This window comes from Fusarium vanettenii (genome assembly GCF_000151355.1).
Source record: "Fusarium vanettenii 77-13-4 chromosome 3 genomic scaffold NECHAsca_31_chr3_5_0, whole genome shotgun sequence".
NCBI lineage: Eukaryota > Fungi > Ascomycota > Sordariomycetes > Hypocreales > Nectriaceae > Fusarium > Fusarium vanettenii.
The window spans coordinates 366,491-386,333 of record NW_003315854.1 but is presented as its reverse complement, the minus strand read 5'-3'; the positions used below and the strand labels follow the sequence as shown (position 1 = coordinate 386,333).

At 50.4% G+C, this 19,843-nt stretch overlaps 9 protein-coding genes across 9 annotated transcripts; 4 read left to right on the top strand and 5 right to left on the bottom strand.

Annotated features, from left to right (window-relative positions):
* Nucleotides 1–1,225: 1,225 nt before the first annotated feature.
* NECHADRAFT_78450 (uncharacterized protein) lies at nt 1,226–2,917 on the top strand (the record flags this gene model as incomplete). Its single annotated transcript, XM_003042977.1, has 6 exons — nt 1,226–1,440; nt 1,600–1,909; nt 1,959–2,161; nt 2,215–2,306; nt 2,351–2,521; nt 2,571–2,917. The coding sequence occupies 6 exons, from the start codon at nt 1,226–1,228 to the stop codon at nt 2,915–2,917; spliced, it is 1,338 nt and encodes a 445-aa protein (XP_003043023.1).
* Nucleotides 2,918–3,780: 863 nt separating this feature from the next.
* Nucleotides 3,781–4,469, bottom strand: NECHADRAFT_78449 (uncharacterized protein; the record flags this gene model as incomplete). Its single annotated transcript, XM_003042881.1, has 3 exons — nt 3,781–4,167; nt 4,227–4,335; nt 4,387–4,469. The coding sequence occupies 3 exons, from the start codon at nt 4,467–4,469 to the stop codon at nt 3,781–3,783; spliced, it is 579 nt and encodes a 192-aa protein (XP_003042927.1).
* Nucleotides 4,470–5,236: 767 nt separating this feature from the next.
* NECHADRAFT_37230 (uncharacterized protein) lies at nt 5,237–6,499 on the top strand (the record flags this gene model as incomplete). Its single annotated transcript, XM_003042976.1, has 1 exon — nt 5,237–6,499. One exon carries the CDS (start codon nt 5,237–5,239, stop codon nt 6,497–6,499), a length of 1,263 nt encoding a protein of 420 aa, XP_003043022.1.
* A 403-nt stretch (nt 6,500–6,902) lies between these two features.
* Nucleotides 6,903–7,451, bottom strand: NECHADRAFT_78447 (uncharacterized protein; the record flags this gene model as incomplete). Its single annotated transcript, XM_003042880.1, has 2 exons — nt 6,903–7,383; nt 7,441–7,451. The coding sequence occupies 2 exons, from the start codon at nt 7,449–7,451 to the stop codon at nt 6,903–6,905; spliced, it is 492 nt and encodes a 163-aa protein (XP_003042926.1).
* A 266-nt stretch (nt 7,452–7,717) lies between these two features.
* Nucleotides 7,718–8,826, bottom strand: NECHADRAFT_92295 (uncharacterized protein; the record flags this gene model as incomplete). The annotated part of the gene is made up of 4 exons (XM_003042879.1): nt 7,718–7,836; nt 7,882–8,044; nt 8,094–8,690; nt 8,737–8,826. 4 exons carry the CDS (start codon nt 8,824–8,826, stop codon nt 7,718–7,720), a joined length of 969 nt encoding a protein of 322 aa, XP_003042925.1.
* A 1,453-nt stretch (nt 8,827–10,279) lies between these two features.
* On the bottom strand, nt 10,280–11,866 carry NECHADRAFT_78445 (uncharacterized protein; the record flags this gene model as incomplete). The annotated part of the gene is made up of 1 exon (XM_003042878.1): nt 10,280–11,866. One exon carries the CDS (start codon nt 11,864–11,866, stop codon nt 10,280–10,282), a length of 1,587 nt encoding a protein of 528 aa, XP_003042924.1.
* Nucleotides 11,867–13,311: 1,445 nt separating this feature from the next.
* On the top strand, nt 13,312–15,459 carry NECHADRAFT_78444 (uncharacterized protein; the record flags this gene model as incomplete). The annotated part of the gene is made up of 2 exons (XM_003042975.1): nt 13,312–13,807; nt 13,856–15,459. 2 exons carry the CDS (start codon nt 13,312–13,314, stop codon nt 15,457–15,459), a joined length of 2,100 nt encoding a protein of 699 aa, XP_003043021.1.
* Nucleotides 15,460–15,952: 493 nt separating this feature from the next.
* NECHADRAFT_37087 (uncharacterized protein) lies at nt 15,953–17,014 on the top strand (the record flags this gene model as incomplete). Its single annotated transcript, XM_003042974.1, has 2 exons — nt 15,953–16,886; nt 16,935–17,014. The coding sequence occupies 2 exons, from the start codon at nt 15,953–15,955 to the stop codon at nt 17,012–17,014; spliced, it is 1,014 nt and encodes a 337-aa protein (XP_003043020.1).
* Nucleotides 17,015–18,043: 1,029 nt separating this feature from the next.
* NECHADRAFT_59622 (uncharacterized protein) lies at nt 18,044–19,799 on the bottom strand. Its single transcript, XM_003042877.1, has one exon. It carries the CDS (start codon nt 19,792–19,794, stop codon nt 18,304–18,306), a length of 1,491 nt encoding a protein of 496 aa, XP_003042923.1. The 5' UTR covers nt 19,795–19,799; the 3' UTR covers nt 18,044–18,303.
* Between the last annotated feature and the right edge of the window lie 44 nt (nt 19,800–19,843).

The window sequence follows — 19,843 nt, the reverse complement described above, 5'->3', positions numbered from 1 at the left end:
GCTCTTGTAAGAGGCCAAGGTAAATAAAATTAGGGTATATCTATGGCATAGTTTTCTTTGGCTTCATACATACTTGAATGAGTAAAGGAAGTGGTGGGGAGGGCGGGTCGTCTTGGTGTTTCAGAGATAGTGGCTCCAACTAGGAGTATGAAATCACGACAGTACCTACAAAGCGCATCACAAACCCCTAAGTGGACCCTTCAGGCACTTTCTTACTGATGAACTAGGCTCAAAGGATTGTGTTCGTTCCTTGCTTCATGCGTCATGAACAAGATGTTTGTTTAAGCTTGTTCGGCGGGATAAATAACTAACACCTTGGGTTCCTAGCTCTTTGTGGCTTTTGGCGTTATAGGTCTTTGTATACTCCCAATTCTACTCCAACCGTTCAATACTTTCAACGGCAGTGATCAAAGAATACCGCTTGACCAGTTTTCTCTGCCCTTTGTTCCCCCAGTTGTTCAGGAGTGAACAAACACACTGATGATGGAGTTGATCACAACGAGCGAGGCAGTGAGTATGAGGCATCTACGCATCCTCATCAAGTATAAATCTCTGGCCAGTAACAACCATGCAGCCTCCATCATTACCCATCACAGCATCTTCACAGCAGTACATCATCACACCCACTCACGCTAAAACTGTACAGTCTCACTTTCACTTACACTATCAAGATGTGTCAACCCACTCCCATCACTGTCACTCCCACCACTTCGGCTCCCTCTACTCCCGAAAACTCGGCCCCATCCTCCCCTACCTCTGCTCCCACCACTCTCGGTCTCCCCATTCGCGAGATGGCTAACCCCCGATGCCAGTGCGCCTGTTCTTGCAGGAACATCCTCCGGAGCTTCTCGTGCATCTTTTGCGACTTTTGTCTTGAGAACCACGTGGCTTAAGCTAACCACATGTTTTGAGCACTGCACGTAAGTGCCTCAAGCCAGATGTAAGCCGTCTAGAGGCTCTGGGGAAGATATCAGATAGATAGGTGACAAGGTTCTGTCCCACCCAGAACAAGAAAAGATCAATAGATCAATAAACCATTAAAACCCTAATTTTTCATCATTGCGTGACTGATTCTCCCAAATACGCGCGAAATATCAACTCGTCACACAAACCTCTGCCAAGCCCCCTTGGCCCTCCACGAAAGCTGGAAACGTCGAAACGGTGGCGAGTATAGATACTATTGCCCCTCCCGGAACTTGGACCTGATTAGTAGTACAAGTTCCCCATGGGAACGCGCCTCGTCCGCTTCCAGGTTCCTGTGTGGATGGTTCTGGCTTGGTGGCTCAACCTAGCGTGTCCCGACTGGCATGCGCCCAGATGCGCAAGGCTCGCATGTCTGATATCATCTCGTACCGGAAACTGTAAACAGCCACAACAGGGTCGCGACCTTGGTGTCAGCATTCTTGCAAAGTCCGAGGAAGGGGGAGGTTTAAAAGGGTTGTGAGAGAACCTGCACGTGGTGGAGTGAGACTCTTTGATGCTCCTGTGATGCGACTTTCGCGATTGAGCGAACCCCCGCCCTAGATTTTGAGCCTCTCTGGGGGTTTGAGAGCCCGAATTTCTCAGATCCATCGTGGGCAATGCCGTTTGGAAATCCAGGACCAGCGGCCATCCTTGTGCGTTCAACCCGCAGCCTTCTCCGACATGTTTAACACAGCTCCAGGCTTCACAATGGACCCTCATCGTGGTCGCTACAGCCGTCATCGCTGCCCGAGTATACCTGCGACTCAAGATCCAGAATCGACGGATGCTGGTTAGCGACATCATCATGTGTACGGCATGGGTTTTTGCCATCATCACAGCAGCATTTGGGCCCATCTTTGCAAGAATGGGTGCTCTCGATCCCGACGTGCATACATCCCTGCAAGGGTACAAAGGAGGAGTGGAAGATTTAGAGCTCGTTTTGCAGGTGAGAGCATCTTGGAAGGGACAGCAAGAATCACGACTGACGACTCCAGTTGTTCTTTGCCGTCAATTTCCCCTTCTACACCACCTTTTACCTATGCAAAGCCGCCCTTCTCGCCGTCTACTTGCAGGTGTTTCCTCAGTTCATGGTCAAGAGAAGGATATTTTTATGGGTGACCATTGTCTTTGTGGTTATCGCCTACATCGTTACAATCACTCTGGTATTCACCATTTGTCTGCCTTTGGAACGGAATTGGTGAGTTGGCCCTTTGACGCGAAATCGACGGCATGTCTAATGGTTCCGAACAGGGCGACTAGTGTTACAAAGTCGTGCCCAGGCTCCTCTTATGCTATTCTCTTCCAGGTTGGTTGGGGATTGCACTTTCTAGGTGACCTTCTCGGTGAGTATTCTACGCCGTGATAAGTACGCTCTCTAACAGCCCAGTCTTTATTCTGCCATGGCTGATTGTCCCTGCATTAAACGTCAAGCGGGCACTCAGGCTAGGCATTTACTTCACGTTTCTTCTCGGAACCATCAACATTGCCGTGTGTCTAGTTCGCTTTATCGCGATCCAGCAGGCGGGGGAGGATTACTCCATCTCCCTCAGCACAATTGGTGTGTTCTGGGACGTCCCCTCTCTAGTGTCTCTGCTAATTGTTCACAGTTCTTTGGAGCTCCCTCGACGTCAACGTCGGCCTCGTCATCGCCTGCCTCCCTTCTCTCCGACCCTACTTGGGCTCCCGAGGAAGTTCAGGATATCCGACCGAAAACACACAAACCAAATCAACAACAGCAGGAAGACAATCCGAGGTTGGGGTCAAGATGCACGACCCCCGACCAATGGGACATTTTGAAGATGCCCCCATGTCAGCAGGCCCGAGTCTGCGAGATCCCTCTCTCACATACACGGAAGAGATTTGGGACTATGGGAAGAGGGATAACGCGAGTGATGTGGAATTGATACAGATGCATTTACCACCACATGATAGCAACAAACAACTAGAATCATAATAAATCTCTTTCAAGCCAAAACATGATGGCTAAAATCTTCAATCAACTATGCCCCTCCATTTGCATCGTGACACAGCCTGTTGGGGATGTCAACAGGCACGGTTAGACATCAAGATATCGTGATCACTAATCGACGGCGCCACTCGACGCCCACGAGTGCCAAAAAGGCCAATGCAAGGGCAAAGCAAGCTAATCCAAGCCATGATCCAGAGCTTCGTTTACCGCATCTCACTTCCGTATTTCGCATCCGAGCTCGCCTCCGTTACACAAAGACTGCCGCTCTAAGCGAGACACGTCCACGCCTCTCTCCCCGACCGTATATCGACAAATCAGGATCGGGCGCCTAAATCCTCAAAGTTGCCCTGAGCCGAACAGCGTAGAATGGAGGGAAGGCCGTGTAAGCCGTTGGGTGGATGCAAGGTTCGCGCGGCACCCCGGGTTAGCCAGCCTTCAGCCTTGGCAGGCGAGATGGATTCTATGTCCGGTATTGATGATGAATAGAAGAAACGACATCTCCGAAGGTGAGTCAATATTACCAGACAACGACCGTCATTGGTACTATCTCATGTCTAGGAACCGGCTCGGCTCGGCTCCAGGTTCGGATATCTGACCTCTGCTCTATAATTGACTATTCCATGATTTCCATCTGCCTTGAAAATGACATGGAATTCTTGTAATACGTCCCAAGAGGAATGACGTCGTAGAACAGCCAACACCAGATGCGAATGTCCCGACGGACTGGATCTCGATGGGCAAGCGCGTGTTAGACCCCCTGGTGTCGCAGAATGGCTTCGGTACTTCATACCGGGTTCATGTTTCAATGGCTTAGCATTCCAGCTTCATATCCGATGAGTCGATTGAGCCTATACCCCCTGTTCAGGAAGGTTGTTTGGAACAACTCTATAAACATGGTCGCATATTCTTCTCGCTGCTTCTGTTGGGCTCAAGTCGGTCTCGTCGAGTTCCATTTCGAGTTCACCTCCAAAGCGGAAGATGTCTTCTTCCCTCAGACCGCCCAGGGCCTTGAGGTCTTTTGGTTCCGTGTTGTAGTCGTCTGTATCGCCACTGGCGGCTCTCTTCAAGCTTTCGTTGATGGCACAGTCAAGTATGATGGAAATAAAAGGTGACCTCCGCGATGCCGCTATGTTCAGGTATCCGCGACTGGTCCCGCTCAAAGGCTGATAATCTGTAAAAATCCATATCGTATCGTGTGTCGTTGAACTGGCAATTCGTGACCAGAGCGCTCCTCGCTATTCGACGTCGTTAGGAATATTAATGAAAGATGAGGTCAAGGGGATATAATACTCACCCAGGTTGTGTAGAGCAGCTCATGCTCTCGAGTATTTTTCTCAAATACAACTGCGGCGGTGTCGATGAGAAGATGGTTGCTGATCACCTTTGCATTCAGTAGGAGCTGGCTGTACGCTCGCATGAGCCAAAGGTGAAGATACTAGATCAATAACTCTTACCATAGTTCGTTGGCAATGGTGCGTTTACCAACACCAGCATAACCGTTCAGATAAATGATTGGTCTAAATTTCCTCTTGGCCATTTTGAAGTGCGTCTTTCGGATATGGGCAAGGGCGATAAGGGAACTTTGAGCGGTAAACACAGGAGAACAGAGAAAATGATCCAGTTCGGTTCACATTCATCAGTATTACCACTGGAATAGAGTTGGTCACGTTGGTAAATGTTAAAATAAGTCTTTCATATGCAGCACCTAGTTGCGGAACTTGGCTACCCTGTATCACAAGACATATGCGTTCGACAACACATATGTTATAATATAGAAAGGTTTAAGAGGGCATAAATAAATAAATAAAACACCTCTAATAATTTTCTTTTTTCTATATATTCTTTTCTTACATTAACGTGATGCAAGTTTGGCTATCAGCTTGGGCGTTACTTATTTGTGTGCCAAAACTTGACATCCAGACACGTACATGCACCAATTTCTCTACAACTACCAAAGTCAAGAACTCATTTAGCGACTTGAGCTTCTAAAATTCAACGTTCACAAGTAAAATAGAACAACAGCAAAGATCCAGCTCTCGTTACTCCCTCTAAAACAGATCCATCACTGGAGACCGTGCCTAGAATAACCACAACTTGACCCATGCAGGCTGTGATGTCAGCCAAGTGGAGAAATACGGGATCGCCAATCAGACAGTAAGGCTTAGCGGCGGAAAAAAGGGGGCGGGCCAATGATGACGCAGTTTAACCGTGGGTACCTGTCAGCAATTGAAACAGTTGTTGGCGATGTGTGCCATCCTTCGTCTCAGCCTCTTCGTCTCTGATTCTTCAACAAGCAATGAAGCCATGCGGCCGTCTCGCGCAAACATCGGCTTCTGGCTGCTTTGGATATGCGCCCTCGTATGGTGCTACCTAAACAGCTACGATGACCCCTCCTCCGTCTTCTACGACCCCGATCGCGCCTTTGACAGGTCCTTTTCTGCTGTTCGAGAGGCAGAGGTTGAGGAGTACCTGCGACGCGACGTGTACCCAGCTGTTGAGCTTCCAGATAGGACCGACGCACCGGTAACGGGCGAATTTCTGTGCATTGGCATTCCGAGCGTCAATCGCACGAGTTCGGCTTTTCTTGCGCATGCTGTTGGGAGTCTTGTCGACGCGCTCACCCCCGAGGAACGAAACTCGATACACATTGCTGTTTTACTCGCCGATAAAGACCCCAAGAGGCATTTCGCATACGGAAAAGAATGGTTGTTTAACATCGCCGACGAAGTACTGGTATACGAAAACACAAACGTTAGCGAAACGACCGAAGAGAAACAGACGAACCTCAACTACACTGTCCTTCCCCACGATGTACGCGGTGTCGGTCGCAGCGACGATCGAGTTGAGAATATCCGCCTCGACCACTCTGTCCTGTTCGAAGTCTGCCGAAAACGAGATCCTTCATACTTTGCGCTCGTCGAAGACGATGTTATAGCCTCGCGCGACTGGTTCACACGGTTCAAGAAGGGTGTGGCGCAGGTTGAGAAGCAGGCCAAGGACTCGGGCAGAGACTGGATCTACCTCCGGTTGTTCTACTCTGAACTCTTTATGGGATGGAACAACGAGGAGATCTTTGACTATCTCAAGGTGGTCATTCTGGCATATACCTCTGTTATTGTCTGCCTGTTGGTCGCCCTGCGTTGTCGTCGTCATCGTCACACTGGCTCCTTCGCCAGCAAAGACTTTGCACAGACCGTCGCATTACTCCTCGGCCTCTGGATCCCAGCCTGCATAGCCCTAGCTTTCGTGACTGGTCGCACCACGCTGCGTCGTCTCACCACTTTTTCTCCTGGCGTCCGTGAGATGCCTCGCTACGGCTGCTGCGCCCAAGGCCTCGTGTTCCCGAACCACCACCTACAAGGTCTCCAAGACTTTCTCCGAACACCGCCGTTCCAGTTCCCAGGCGACATGATCACCGAAGATTACGCGCGAGATAGGGGATTGACGAAATGGGCGCTCGATCCGAGTGTCATGCAGCATGTTGGACTGGTTGAGTCGTCGGACGGTCCCAGGAGGGCTGAAGTCTGGAACTTTAGCTTTGAGAGGCTCCGACCGAGGCCAGGATGAAAAGACTGCCGAGACTTGTTTGATACAATTTGGTATAACTGGGTGATGGGCGTCCGGAGTCGCTTCAATTGGGTGGCCATGGTCCGCATCGATGGGGACAAGTGGCATGCCTAAATTATACTCTCTCCGACCGAAGGAATATGCCCAAGCTGAGGAGGCGTGATGGCAGTCCCGGCCTCGCCTGGTTCATTGACAGGGCTTGGTTTCTCGGCGTCGACACGCCCGGATTGACGACATGGGAACAAAAATGAGGTTCTCACAGGATCGAGACAACGGTCAGCGGCATGCCGTGCACAACAGACATTTCACAACCTTGTGAAGAGTATATTTGGCCATATAGCTTCGTTAAAAATATGCAACAACATACGACAATAATGTCGGACACTTGGAAACGACTCAGGCTTCACAAGTCCTTGCGAAAGTACACTCGCTCGTAGCCCTCATCCGTCTTTCTCTCCGTCTCCACAAACCCCATCTTGGCGTAAAGTCCAAGATTCTCCCACATCTTGACATTCGTAAACAACTCCAGAGCAGAGCATCCTCGCGACTTGGCAAACTCAGCTGCATAGCGCATGAGCACGCCTCCGTAGCCGCGGCCTTGTGCCGTCACGTCAACGACCAGGTTGTTGATCTTTACTGCGTCGGAACTTTGTTGGTGGCCAAGAACGATGGAGCCGACTATCATGCCGTCTTCCTTTTTCCTTAGGACAAAGACATCGTGGGATTGAAGGACCTCTTCGTAGTCTGTTGTCATGGGAGCTGGTGGCTTGCCGATGCGCTCAATATATTTTGTATATGCCGCATCGACTATGGCCTTGATGGCTGGCACATCATGAGGTGTTGCTCTCTCGAGTGTAAGTTCATCAGAGGCGAATGGAGGGTCCCTAGGCACACAAGGAATCAGTCAAAGAGACACAGATCGAAGTACGGCTGGACAATACATGGAAGTCATCTTTGTAGACAGAACAAAACAATTAATTAATGGTCAGTATTCGATAGGCAGAAGTGACGACACTGGAGATGTTTTCACGACAAAGCGATCTTTTGTAGATCTTCAACTCCGGGCCGGGACCGGAAGCGGAGAGCTGACTCAATGAGGAGAACGAGGTAATTTAGCTGCATCCTAATGACCCAACTAGGCATTTCATGACTTGTCTGACAAATCATCCGACCATATCCGCTTGCTAGCATATGATAGTAGTAACTAAATCATGAGTCTTAGAGGCGGTACTCCCAGGTTTCTCTCTCACACCAATCCCAAAACTTCTCTCCCAGACCGTTTTCTGCCGAGGCACGGATGTCTTCACGGACGGGGGAGATTCGTCCCCAAGGGATGACTGTGATGTGTTAGATAAATTCTACCATTTGAACTGGATACATACCCCAGCAGCCAGAATTCTCGGGCGTAATGTCTGGTGAGAATCCAGCAAACAGCTCCGTGTAGGCGCCGTACACCGGATCCCAGCTCATCCAGCCAAAGAAGGTGGCGACAACCCAATGCAGATGACGGCGCAGCTCTGTCTTGAGATTGCCAGGGTTCATAGACTATATTCACATTAGTAAATAGTCACCTAGTTGGAATAGAAAAACCCACGACGCTGATGATGCCGTCCTTTTGATGGCGTCGTGCATACTCTTGTGAAAGCAACACCATACCTCCCTTGCTCATTCCATACTTCTCCCCGGTAAACACATTCCTCTTGTAGTCCAGGTTATCCATGTCCACGCCTCCTTGCGGAGAGAACAGTTCAGCGGCTGAAGAAGAAACCCACAAGACTCGCACAGAACCTGGCGGCTCGTGCTTAGCAGCCTCGATCAAAGCTGGCGTTAGAAGTTGGGTAAAGAGGAAAGAGGCGATGCAGTTGACGCCTAGCTGGAGTTCGTAGCCTTGTTTCGACGTAGAACCTTCGGGTGGCCTCATGACGCCCGCGTTATTCCACAAAGCATCAAGACGTGTTTCCTTCTGTAGGAATGACGCTGCTGCTTCTTTGACGCTGTCTAGGTCTTCGAGGTTAACAGGCAAAAAGACCAAGTCGCCTGTGGACTTTGGAACAGCAGAACGAATAGACGCGATAGCATCGTTCACTTTGCTCTCAGTTCTCGAAGCGAGATACACCTTTGCATTGAGCGAAAAGAGGATACGAGCCAATTCCTTGCCTACACCGGCTGACGCGCCAGTGACAATGAAGACCTGCGGGGTGTCAATTGAGGCTTTCAAGTCGGTGAGAAGAACACACCTTGCCGGATTGATCTGGTACATCTTTTTCGGTGAATTTAGGTGCTGGAGGCCATACTTGGCTCAATGTATTCAGTGCCCAGCTGAGCATTGTTGAAGTCGATGAGTTGCGTGGTGGAATGATGAGAGGATAGAGTTTATCTTGTTGGCGTCGATTGAGAATGACCTCATGTCCCCTGCGGTCTCGGTTAAATAATGGTAAGCTCCTAATGCTCAACACCCTCAAATATCTCCATACCTAGGCACCCGTGCAACTATTCCCACGCGTCTATCTTCTGAATCACTTCCTTCCACCGCTTCAAGCAGCAGACCTCGTCCGCCTGCCGGTCAATAAACTTGTGCTAGCTGCTGACCTTCTCTACCTCCCCACTGTTCCTCCCGTATCTCCCTTGTTCTCAATATGCAGACCATGTATGCTTCTCTGGGCTCTTTCTCGATATTGTCAAGAGTAAAGCAAAGGGAGTTGCTCTTGGGCACCTCAGGCGCCCTCGTGTGCATGCGGGTGGACCCAGAGACTAGCCCATCTCCTGTCTCACTCTTGGTGACACCAGCGACGAGAATCTCTGCATCATCATCATCCGCATCAAATCTGAAAAGTATTGGACAGTTTTGCCAAGGCATAGGACCAAGAAGGCGTGCAGTAGATGGATGAATTGAGTACCGCATGCATCACTTCAGGCCCAGCCCTCTCCCAGAGCAGATTCCTCATCAAATTCCCCTTCCAAAGTCCAGCAAGGTAGTCACACTGCAGGAGCCTTTTTAGTTCTACGGCAAGACCATTAATAGCAGGGAGAGTATCAGTCGAGACTGTCAAGTGCTATCGTGAGTAATCCTCAACTACGGATTGCCACGCCCTGAAGTGGACTAATGCCGCATTCTCTGGTGATGCATGGCCTGACCTTGTCAAATCCCTTGACGTCAGAGAGAGCACGGAAACAGTGGAGTGGCTAGGCGGAAGAGAAGTGATCCAAGCTGAGGTGCTTGATCTTTGGGCTTCTGGATATGTGATTGAGAGGGCGGATGTACGAGCAGACTTCCTCTCTCCACTCCCAAATGAGATGGGCGGGGGTAGAATATAGGATTTGTGGCAACTGGAGCTCGCACTCTTGAAGTACCCAGCCCCTAGAGAACAGAGGGTTCTTAAAGAAGGATCGAACCCGTGGGTTTGTCTCTTCAGTAGGTGTCGTAAAGTCCCACTCCAGGGATCATGGGATTTGAAAGCCACCAATGTTGCCTTGCACCAGTCTTATCCAAAAGATAGGAAGCCCGTCAGTTTCCGAGCATTCAAGTTTTAGCACCAAAACCAATATGCACAAGATCACAACCGCTTTCTTGTTAGACTAACGCCGTAGCGGAACAATGCTTCCAAGGGCACTAAGTTGCGCGAACATGGAAGTGCTTCAAGTGTCAATGGTCTCAAGCCAGGCTTGAACGAACCTCGTATCTTTGGTCTCGACCTTCTTATCCTTCAGCGGTTCATCACGTCCAAAGCGGTGGGGAACAATAGTGCCACCGAAGCCTTGCTCAACTTGGTCGCAACACCACTAGAAAGTAGCCTCGGTGGCCGTGCGGGAGATTTCCAGCGCTGCTCCAACGTCTCTGATCTCCAAGTCACCCTCTCCCTCAGCAGTTGCGAAGTCTTGGTCCGAGTGATGGACTCGCATACCCCTCGAGAAAAGGCCAGTGTCAGTCTCGCCGCTATCCGACCAAGTCCAATGAGAGTATTTCCATTGGTGCGAGCAAGCCAGATGGTCACGGATCTCAAGCTCTATATCTTCAGGCCGCATACTTCCAAAAGGCGGCCATCCATAGGGGGGAGTGTGGGAAAAGGCCTCGTGGGGGTAGAGGTGGGAAAAGTCGTGTCGCATACGCCATACGTCTGCCCTTGAAACCATGCCGTCGGCAGAAGGGCCTGATAACCCAAAGTCCAAGAAGGATTGGGCCATGCCAGTCCATACCGCAGCGTCGATAAATGGGTGGGAAAAGGGATAGCTGTGTAGCTTGGTCAAGGATGGTAGAATGCAGCCGATGATTGCCCTACGGCCACAGATGGCGAGTCCAAGCCATAGCGGTGACATTGGACTGAACGACATGACCCTTGCGAGTAACTCCATGTCGTTGTTTTGGATGATAGGCTCCAACATATCAGAGATGGGCTGCATCCAGGCTCCAGCACGGTTGCATGGAACGTCTGGACTCCAAAAAACGCTCCAAAGAGACGGGCCCAAGACCCACGGACATATGCTCAAGGTCATGTAGTAGCCGATTAGGTCAAACTCAGCCGGAAGATGCTGCAGAGACCCTGTAAGTCCGTAATAAGTGGTGAATGAAGGTTTCGGCAACTGGATTTTGACCGGCTTGAAACAGTTGATACTGGCATGGAGTGGGATTGTCAGAGCTGCAGCAAGTGCAGCTGAGCACTGAGAGCCCAGATCATAAGCCTCGCAAAACCGCGATAGATAGTGAGCTGCTTCCCGGGCTGTTGGTGGACGCTGATTGCTTTCGGGATCACCTGCAATACTGACATCCAAATCCTGAACCACGGTTGCCCAGGGTGATAGTTTTGACCCTGACACGGTCCATCCTCGTCCAGATGTTGTGATGGCCTTCCACCATCTCTGCTCGTCCGGCGAAGCGTACTCGAGGTTAAGTCCAGTAGAGGCAAGTTGTGTGGATGTTTCGGGCAGAGGTAGATATTCCATTGACAGATCCTGTCTTTCCGCCAGACTGGCACCCATGGTATACGCCCAACCCAGCGTCAACAATGCGATACCGTTGTTCTTCTTCCCCTCCCAGACACGAAAGTTTGAAGAATCCGATATCGAGCAGACGGTGGGGTGAGGCTTTGTAAGAAACAGCCTTTGCTCTCTCTCCTTCCTATCCTTGACTGAGCAGGTGGAACTTAAATCGGACCATGTAGAGAAGCCCTTCAAAAGCCTCACGTCGCTCGGGATCTTCTCAGGCAAACAAGGGATGCGATCAAGACACTGTGTTAAATCCAGACTCGAGCTTGGAATTGTGTTGGCGGCCTTGGCCTTGGAGAGAATCGTTCGCCAGCGAGAAGTGCTTCGGCCAAAAATGGCTGCGCCATCGGAGCCATTGTAGAGGCTATCTTCGCAGGTGTAGTCCATGTGCGCGTAGGAGGGAAGAGGGAAGTGAGATGTGCATACGATGGGTTGATGGCGTGTGGGCCGGGAGTAAATATTTCAGTGAGCACTTGGCCTATCAGCGAGCACATCCAGCTCGTTGTCCAGTAAGAGTGCGAGAGATCACTTAGCAGGTATCATTATATCGGAGAAGGCACTGCAGAGGGACATGGGTGCATTCACAAGGCAGTACGTGCATGAGAACATTGCTCACTTTATTTGCAGAGGTATAAAGAACTTCCAACTGACTCTTTCACTCCTGACCAGCCTCAAATCACCCCTCAGACCCCCACCTCCTCACTTCTTCCCTCCACAAAGGGCACAGTTGTAGCCACCGTTTATGCCTGTCCCACCACACATCCCACAGATTCTTCTAGGTCTTGAGGTACCTTGACTGGTAGGCTGGAATTCGAAATTGTCACCGATACGGTCGCTCGTCTCTCGAAGCTGCTGGACAAGCGCCTCAAGCCCACAACCCTCTGGAAACCTCATCTTGTTAGTAAAAGTGTCGGTGGCTGGAGAGGGATGCATACAAGCCACCCGCCTTCATTACCACAGTCTGACTGATAATCCCAGGGAGGCCGAGACTCTCTGGGGGTATTTTAAGCAAGCGATTTGGGGCATTGTAACCCCTCAGGTGATTTTTATGGGAGCGAATATGGAACATGACAACTGAACCGCTCGTCCACAAGTTGACTATCAAGCCTCTAGGCTCTGCCTGCAAATTATTTATCCAGTAGCAGTCGTAGTCAATTGGCCCGAACGATTGTACCGCGACCAAGTAGCATTTCGGGAAGAAGGATTCAAGAGTGGTGCGGACGTTCTTTTATCTGTTAGTACATGTTGGCTGAGGCGCTCGTCTATTGTACCTGACTTTCGAATATGTTGGTCTTGATAAATATCAAGCGAGCTGCGTTATTGAAGTATTGCCCGGTTTCCCCAAAAAGCGCATCGACTCGCTGCCCTACGTCGGGATTCTCTTGACAAAAGTAGCCGAGCTCTTCTATCGACTTCTTTGTCTCCTCCGACGTCATGGTGGCATTCAAAGACAGAGGATCAACAAGGGGCTTTGAAGATGGCTGGATCAAGTGGAAAGTCGAATATGGTTGGCATTAGTGATCCTCACTGTTGAGGCTAACTCTCGAACATCAGTTGGTTGAGTGGCGCTTCTCAAGACCCCAATCCAGGCAGCAAGATCTCAGCCTGACGCACCAAGTCCCCGTCGCATTGCATAAATTCAGCCACCGAGAGCCCAGAGCCCGCTTACTATAATGCGTTGTTGGTAGGACTCTCCGGACTAGAAGACCCTCATTGCTTATCACCAAGTTTTAGAGCCGAGTCATTAACGGCTCCTCAAACTATCCTACCAACACTGAGTTCAGTTCCTTCCCCCTTGAAACCAACACCGCGCCAACTTGTGCGCGTCCGCCATGGATTTCATTCTCCAGACCTGGGACCCTGGCTCTGCGAGATCCGTCGCCAGGAAGGCCGGTTACTGTCAAGCTTGCGCCGGCATGCTATGCACTCCCGAGGGCCTCAAATCGTTGGAAACCTTACCCGGGTATCGCCATTCCAACATGCACCAGCTCCTAAAGAGCGTCAAGCAAGGGTGCCAGCTGTGCGACATCATTCTTCGTGCGGGATGGGAGGATCCAAGAAACAAGCTGGGCTCTGAGGAGAAGGTGCAATACACCGAAAAAGAAAAAGACAGACAGGTCTGGTTTGTCTCGCGGGGGTCTAGAGAGCTGGGACCGTCTGCGTTGACACATTATACTGCTAGACGTTGGGAGAGTCGTGTATACGACAGCCTGGGCGACAAGGTATGGCTAGATGGCGGATTCGTTACTCACAACAAGCCACCTAAAGTCTCAGAGGAGACATACGTATGGAGCAGTCTGATATCTATCGCGATAATGGCCTCTTTTGGTGAGTATAATCAGCCTTGTTCTCTTCACAATGCTCATCAGCCATAAGATGATCCCGCGGCAAAGTACTTTGTCAATCGACCTATGCAGACCAGCTTCCTCGACGGCGACATTATGGACGAGGCAAAAGTATGGCTTGACGACTGTGTGGGAGGCCGTCATGGAACATGCGTCCCTCCTGAGAAATGTGAGCTTCCAACCCGGGTCCTGGACGTTGAGCCCAGCCTTGGTCATATCGTCCGTTTGCAGGAGAAGAATACTGGCCAAATTGGGAGGTACGCGGCGCTCAGTTACTGCTGGGGCGGGCCTCAACCTCTGACAGCCACCAAGAGCAATCTTCAGACCTTGATATCCGGGGTTGAAGTTGATAAGCTGCCACAGACCCTCCAGGACGCTGTCTACGTCACGCGAAGACTTGGAATTCGATATCTGTGGATTGACGCCCTGTGCATTATTCAGGACAGCCCAGAAGATAAACTATCCGAGATTGGTAAAATGGGCACAATCTACCGGAATGCCATCGTCACAATTGCAGCTGCGAATGCACGGAAGGCCTCAGAGGGGTTTCTCAAAGTTACGACAGATTATACCCCGGAATACTCGTGCATAATGCCCGTCCATCTCCCAGAGAATCCTCGAGTCGGCCGAGTAACACTGGCGGCGAAACGTCGATTTTTCTTCACGCACCCAAATGCTCTACGGACTCGGGGCTGGGCTTTTCAAGAGGCTGTGCTCTCCCGGCGCATCTTGATCTTCTCAAGCTATGCCTTGCAATGCCACTGTAACCTCGATCAAGGAAGATTCCTCAACCTGGGCAACATTGATCGGGAGAAACCTGAGAAGCTGTACGCGTTCGGAACCAAGCACTTTGATATGTTCGAAACCCACCACAAAAGCCACGGGGATGGCTGGATGTCGGGGCTATTCCTGGGTGGAATGTGGAACGCCATGGTCGGCGACTTCACCTCACGATCGCTCACTGTCGCCGATGATCGCCTTCATGCTCTACAGGGGATAGCGAATGAACTGCTACAGTCGAGGCACTTGGCAACTGATATCAACAGGACATATGTTGCGGGCATGTGGATGGCCTGCCTACCATCACAGCTCGTCTGGTCACGCGACGACCGCACCCCCCTGTGTCCAGATAATGGCAATCTTCCTTTCCGCCCTATCACGAACAGATCCAAGAGAGCCCCAGCGTGGTCCTGGGCTAGCTTAGACTGTCCTGTCATGTTCCTCTCTGTCGAGATGGTCTCTGAACAGCCATATAGAGGCTTTTCGCTTTCGCACGTCTCTTCTGGACCAGGTGGCGTGGAACTAGAGGCCGAATGCGATATCCTATGTCGCAGTTTGGACGAATTCCACCACGACTCGTCGAAAGCCCAAGACATCCGGATCACCCTTGACCTGGATGTAGATGAGCTTCCTGCTACAGCTACATCTGTCTACTACATACTTTTAGACAAGTATATAAACATTGGGGGTATTGATGAGGGCGACCCCCTCTGGCTGTACTACGTTTCTGGTATCGTCGTTCACGAGACTGAGGAGGGAGCTTTTCAAAGGTTGGGTTGTTTTAGGTGGGATGTTGATCAGCTTGCCGAGGATGAGTATACCTTTGGTCAGCGGAGACGGGTCAAGTTGGTGTAAGAGATGCTGTCGCTTTTTAGCCCTACAAGGAGCAATCATCGGCAAGGACAGAAAACGTGCTGACTCTTGGCATGTCAGGATCAATGTTGCAATGCGCGGATCCCGCTATGTCGCTTTAGGAAAAATATCAAGAGTTGCATCTGGAGCCAATGCTGGGCGTAATACTGGCCCACTTCCCCAAGATCTTGGCTACGTCTGACTTGGTCAAGAGCTGAAAACTCGATTCAATCTGAATCCAGATCCTATCCATTTCTGACGCTCATTGACCGGATGGGTAAATTAGCCAGTCCTTACCTGGATACACCGCCACCCGGGCCAATTACCACTTTAGCCAGCTGAACTATGATCCTAGACTTCTTTTCATGTATAAAGACAGAGTCAAGCCTTCGCTTCAAGTTGGGCAAGCAACTTGTTAGCAACCAGCAACCTTGATCATTCTTTCTCAACGCCTCCTTAACTCTTCATTATGAGGTCCGTCCTTGTCTTCGCCTCCATGGTGCACCTCGCGGCATCCTCTTGCCTGAACCTCCAAAACCTAGTCAACTTTGGTGACAGTTTCTCTGATGAAAACCGCCTCAACTACATCTACGAGCATCAAGGCCTACCTCCTGCTGGAACAATCCTCCCTGAGAATGGTAACACCACAACCAGTGGCGGCTACAAGTGGCCCCGACTGGTAGCTCGCAAAACTGGTGCCAAGAGCTTCAACTACGCTGTTGGGGGTGCAACTTGCTCCAACAAGATTGATGAGCGCGAATTTGTCCTTACACCCGGAAAGCCCTTTCCCTCTGTCTTAGACGAGCAGGTCCCAGCCTTTAAGGCCGATCTTGAATTTGATGAGCTTTATGGCGACCGCACGGCTGACAACACTGCCTATGCTGTCTTGATTGGAGGAAACGACTTGACTACCAATGGCTTCTTGACTGATTCTAATGCTCGGGGCACCAACATTACTTCATACGTCAGCTGTGTCTGGGACGTCTTTGACGCACTCTATGAGACTGGCGGCCGCCACTTTATCGCCATCACACCCCCTGCGGCAGAACGATCTCCTGCCTACCTTATCCCTGAGGACGGCGGTAGACTCGACAACCCAGCCTGGTTCAACAAGACTGCTTACAACATGACCGACTACAACTACAAGCTCATGGAGTACCTCACCAGCGCCAAGACGATGCTGCAGTACGGTGTACCCTTTCAGCTTATTGTTGAGAAGCGATGGCCCGGCGCGACGTTTTCTTTCTTTGACCTCCATGGCTTGATGACCGATATGCTCAAGACCCCTGAGGAGTATCTTGATGCCCCTGCCAATATCACTGGTCACTATAGGCACTGCGAGATTGGTGAATTCCTCGACTGTCCGGTTGAAAAGGAGGTTAAGGAGAGTTTCTTCTGGTTTGATGAGCTGCATGTGTCTGAGAGAGTTGGTGAGTCTTCAACGTTTATAACAGTGATCATGTGCTAACACAACACAGAGGAAAAGGTTGCAGATGAGTTCGTCAAGCTCCTGGCACAAGAATCCAAGTATGGAAAGACCTATCGGTCTTGGGCTTAGGTGGCATACTCAAGCTTGTTGAGATCAACTTCTTTTAGATTTTTTCATAGTCCTTTTGGAGCTGGGTGAAACAAATCCTAGCGTAGCTTGGTAGAATGCTTGTAGTGAAAATAAGTAATGGTATCCCTTGAATTTCCACCGCTATCAGACGAGTTGCACGACTGCACTCTGGCGATTTCCTCTTCTTTCTATATAGCGTGTGCGTGAAATGCATTTGTTACATCTCTAGCTTTCCGAGGCACATCCCAGTGAAGTTGGTCACCTGCTGTCTATCGTCAAAATTGACGAAGCTGCCATTGTTCTTCTTGGTAAACTCGTAGGCAGCCAACCCAAAGAATGGCTCAGCAATTGCATCGCTAACCGGAATAGCATCCGCAACTGAACCCAGGCATGCCCTGACGTCGGCGTCGTGGCCGTAACCGCTGGTGAACTTGCCGCATGGAGACTTGCGGGTTTCAACACAGGAGATGACAATAGCAACGATGGCGAAGCTGATGATGAACCCGGTGTAGATCTGGTACCAGGTGTCTGAGATGCAGGGTATAATAGTCGTTGTGTCATGCTTGCAAACGAGAAAGATGAAAAAGGTAAGGAGATAGTTAGTTGAGAGCTTAACCGGCCAAACCAAGTTCCCATTTGCGATTCGGGCCAATATGGAAGACCTCAGCTGAGCTGAATCCCGTCGTAGTTTGTACATCAGGATATGGAGGGTAAGCGTTCTATCGTATAGAGTGGCCAAGAAAGCAGGCCGTGGATAATCATGGCCTCGAATCTTGGAGCCCATGACTCTATACTTGGCTACTCCCTCAAATCTGACTCCCTTGCTGAACCGCCAAGACTGTGGACTGTGGCAGTGTATCATATCGTGTTACCACCCACAATCGACAGCGCCCTCCACAATTCAAGTCGGGAGCCTCAATTTCTATAGTCAGGCGTCACCAAACACTCGAAAAGATGTTCTGTCTAACCCTAACCACTACACAGAAAATCACACATTGCTCTAAAAACAACGGACTGAATAGTAATATATTTGAAAAGTAGATGAGCTTGCAATCTGCCTGAGCTACATACCAAGCTGCTAGTGAACGAAGCCATTCTCAGATGCCTCAAAAAAGTTAACTCATATGAAAAGTCAAGACTTGAAGTCATACCGAGCGAACGATGGGAAAATAAGCAAGCCTAGAGAGTTCTTGACACCAACCTCCGTCCAGAATCTTACCGAACATCTTTCTTCCTTGATTCACTCTTGTCCGCTTTCAAATCCCTACCGAGCTTCCGGTACCTGCCCTTCAATCCGTCAATGGCACAGTCCAAAGTCGAACGCCATCAGAGTCAACGCTGGCCAGGGTCAACTTCCCTTCTTTCTCCAAGACAAACATACCAGAACCTGCTTCACTTGTAACCTTTCCATTCTCATCTCTCCACTTCTCAGCCTCTGGACCATCCTCGGTTCCACCTCTCGCAAACCTCCACTTTACTTCCTTACTCAGGTCAAACACCTCGATGCTGCCGTCGCCACTCATCCACACAACGAGCTTGTTCCCCCCGTCTACAAACTTGAGTTGATTGACCCCAACGAACCATCCCGCTATCATCGGATTTGCCTCACCATCAACCTTGGAGTCTCTGTTCGAAAGAAGTCGTCTCTGGACCACCTCTTTGTTGACAATATCCAATAGAAGGATCTCACCGTCCCTCCTCCCACCAACGGCTACCAGCTTACCATTTGGGTGCCAGGCGACTGAGGATCTGGACATCTTTGGACCCTCAGTTTGGAACTCCCAGTACAATGTCTTGTCCGCATGGAGCGCATAGACATGAATGATGCCAACCCCGTCCGTGGCGACGAAATGCTGCGAATCAGGGCTGAAGGAGCCGGCCCAATAATAATGGTCGGTTTCAAAACAGTGAACTTGATGGCCCTTGACAGCATCCCAGATGCGAATTGTCTTGCCGAACGACATAGTTGCCAGAAGTGTTTCATCAGGGCTCCAGCCAACCCATTTGATATCATCGGTATGGTCTTTCAGGGTCAGGATGGGTTTGAAGTCATCCGTCGAGCAAATCACGACATCCCAAGGAACCGGTTCGTCGGATTCCGGGGCATATCCAGGCAAATACACCATTCGAGTTCCAGATCCGTTGAAGATCTCGGGCTGATGACCAATTTGGAGACGGCCGCAGATGCGAATGTTGTCTGTGATACCTTGCTTTGCCATGACCCGGTCGATCTCAGACGCCAAAGCTGTTTCAAGCTCTACCTGCCCAGGATCCTTCAGTTCCAAGCCTAGACCCTCCAACTTGGAGGCCGCGACAGCTGTAGCAGCCTTGGAGATGACGTGCAAGTCAGACTCTTCCAAGCGGAGAGCCTTCTTAGCTTTTTCAATATCCCAAACAATGATGGTCGGCTCAACGTCACCACGGATCCGATCAGCATCTGTTCCTTCAGACGAAACAAGAATGTTGCTGTCGTTTGGTTTGAACGCAAGGCTGTCTACGGGGCGCGTGTGGCCTTTGAGAACAACAATGGTCTCCCAAGTCTCCGTATCGATGATTTGGATTCTTTTGTCGACCACGATTGCTGCCCGCTTGCCATCACGGCTGAGACAAGCATCGCGCGGCTCTCCGCTCAGAGAAAGCTTTCTATCTTCGTTGCCCCATTGCAAGTGACCGCCTGGGGCGTAGGGAAAAGGCTTGCCATCAGTGGTGACAAAGTCCTTCTCGACGGCATATCGCCAGTCACGGTAGAGTTGCTCAATTGTGTAATGGTATGGCTTCATGATGTGATGTGATGTGAAGTTGCAAGAGCGAAGTTCACGTCTTTGTTGA

Bases quoted from the DNA above. Each gene is read 5' to 3' on its own strand.
- NECHADRAFT_59622 (XM_003042877.1), bottom strand. From the start codon at position 19,794: ATGAAGCCATACCATTACACAATTGAGCAACTCTACCGTGACTGGCGA.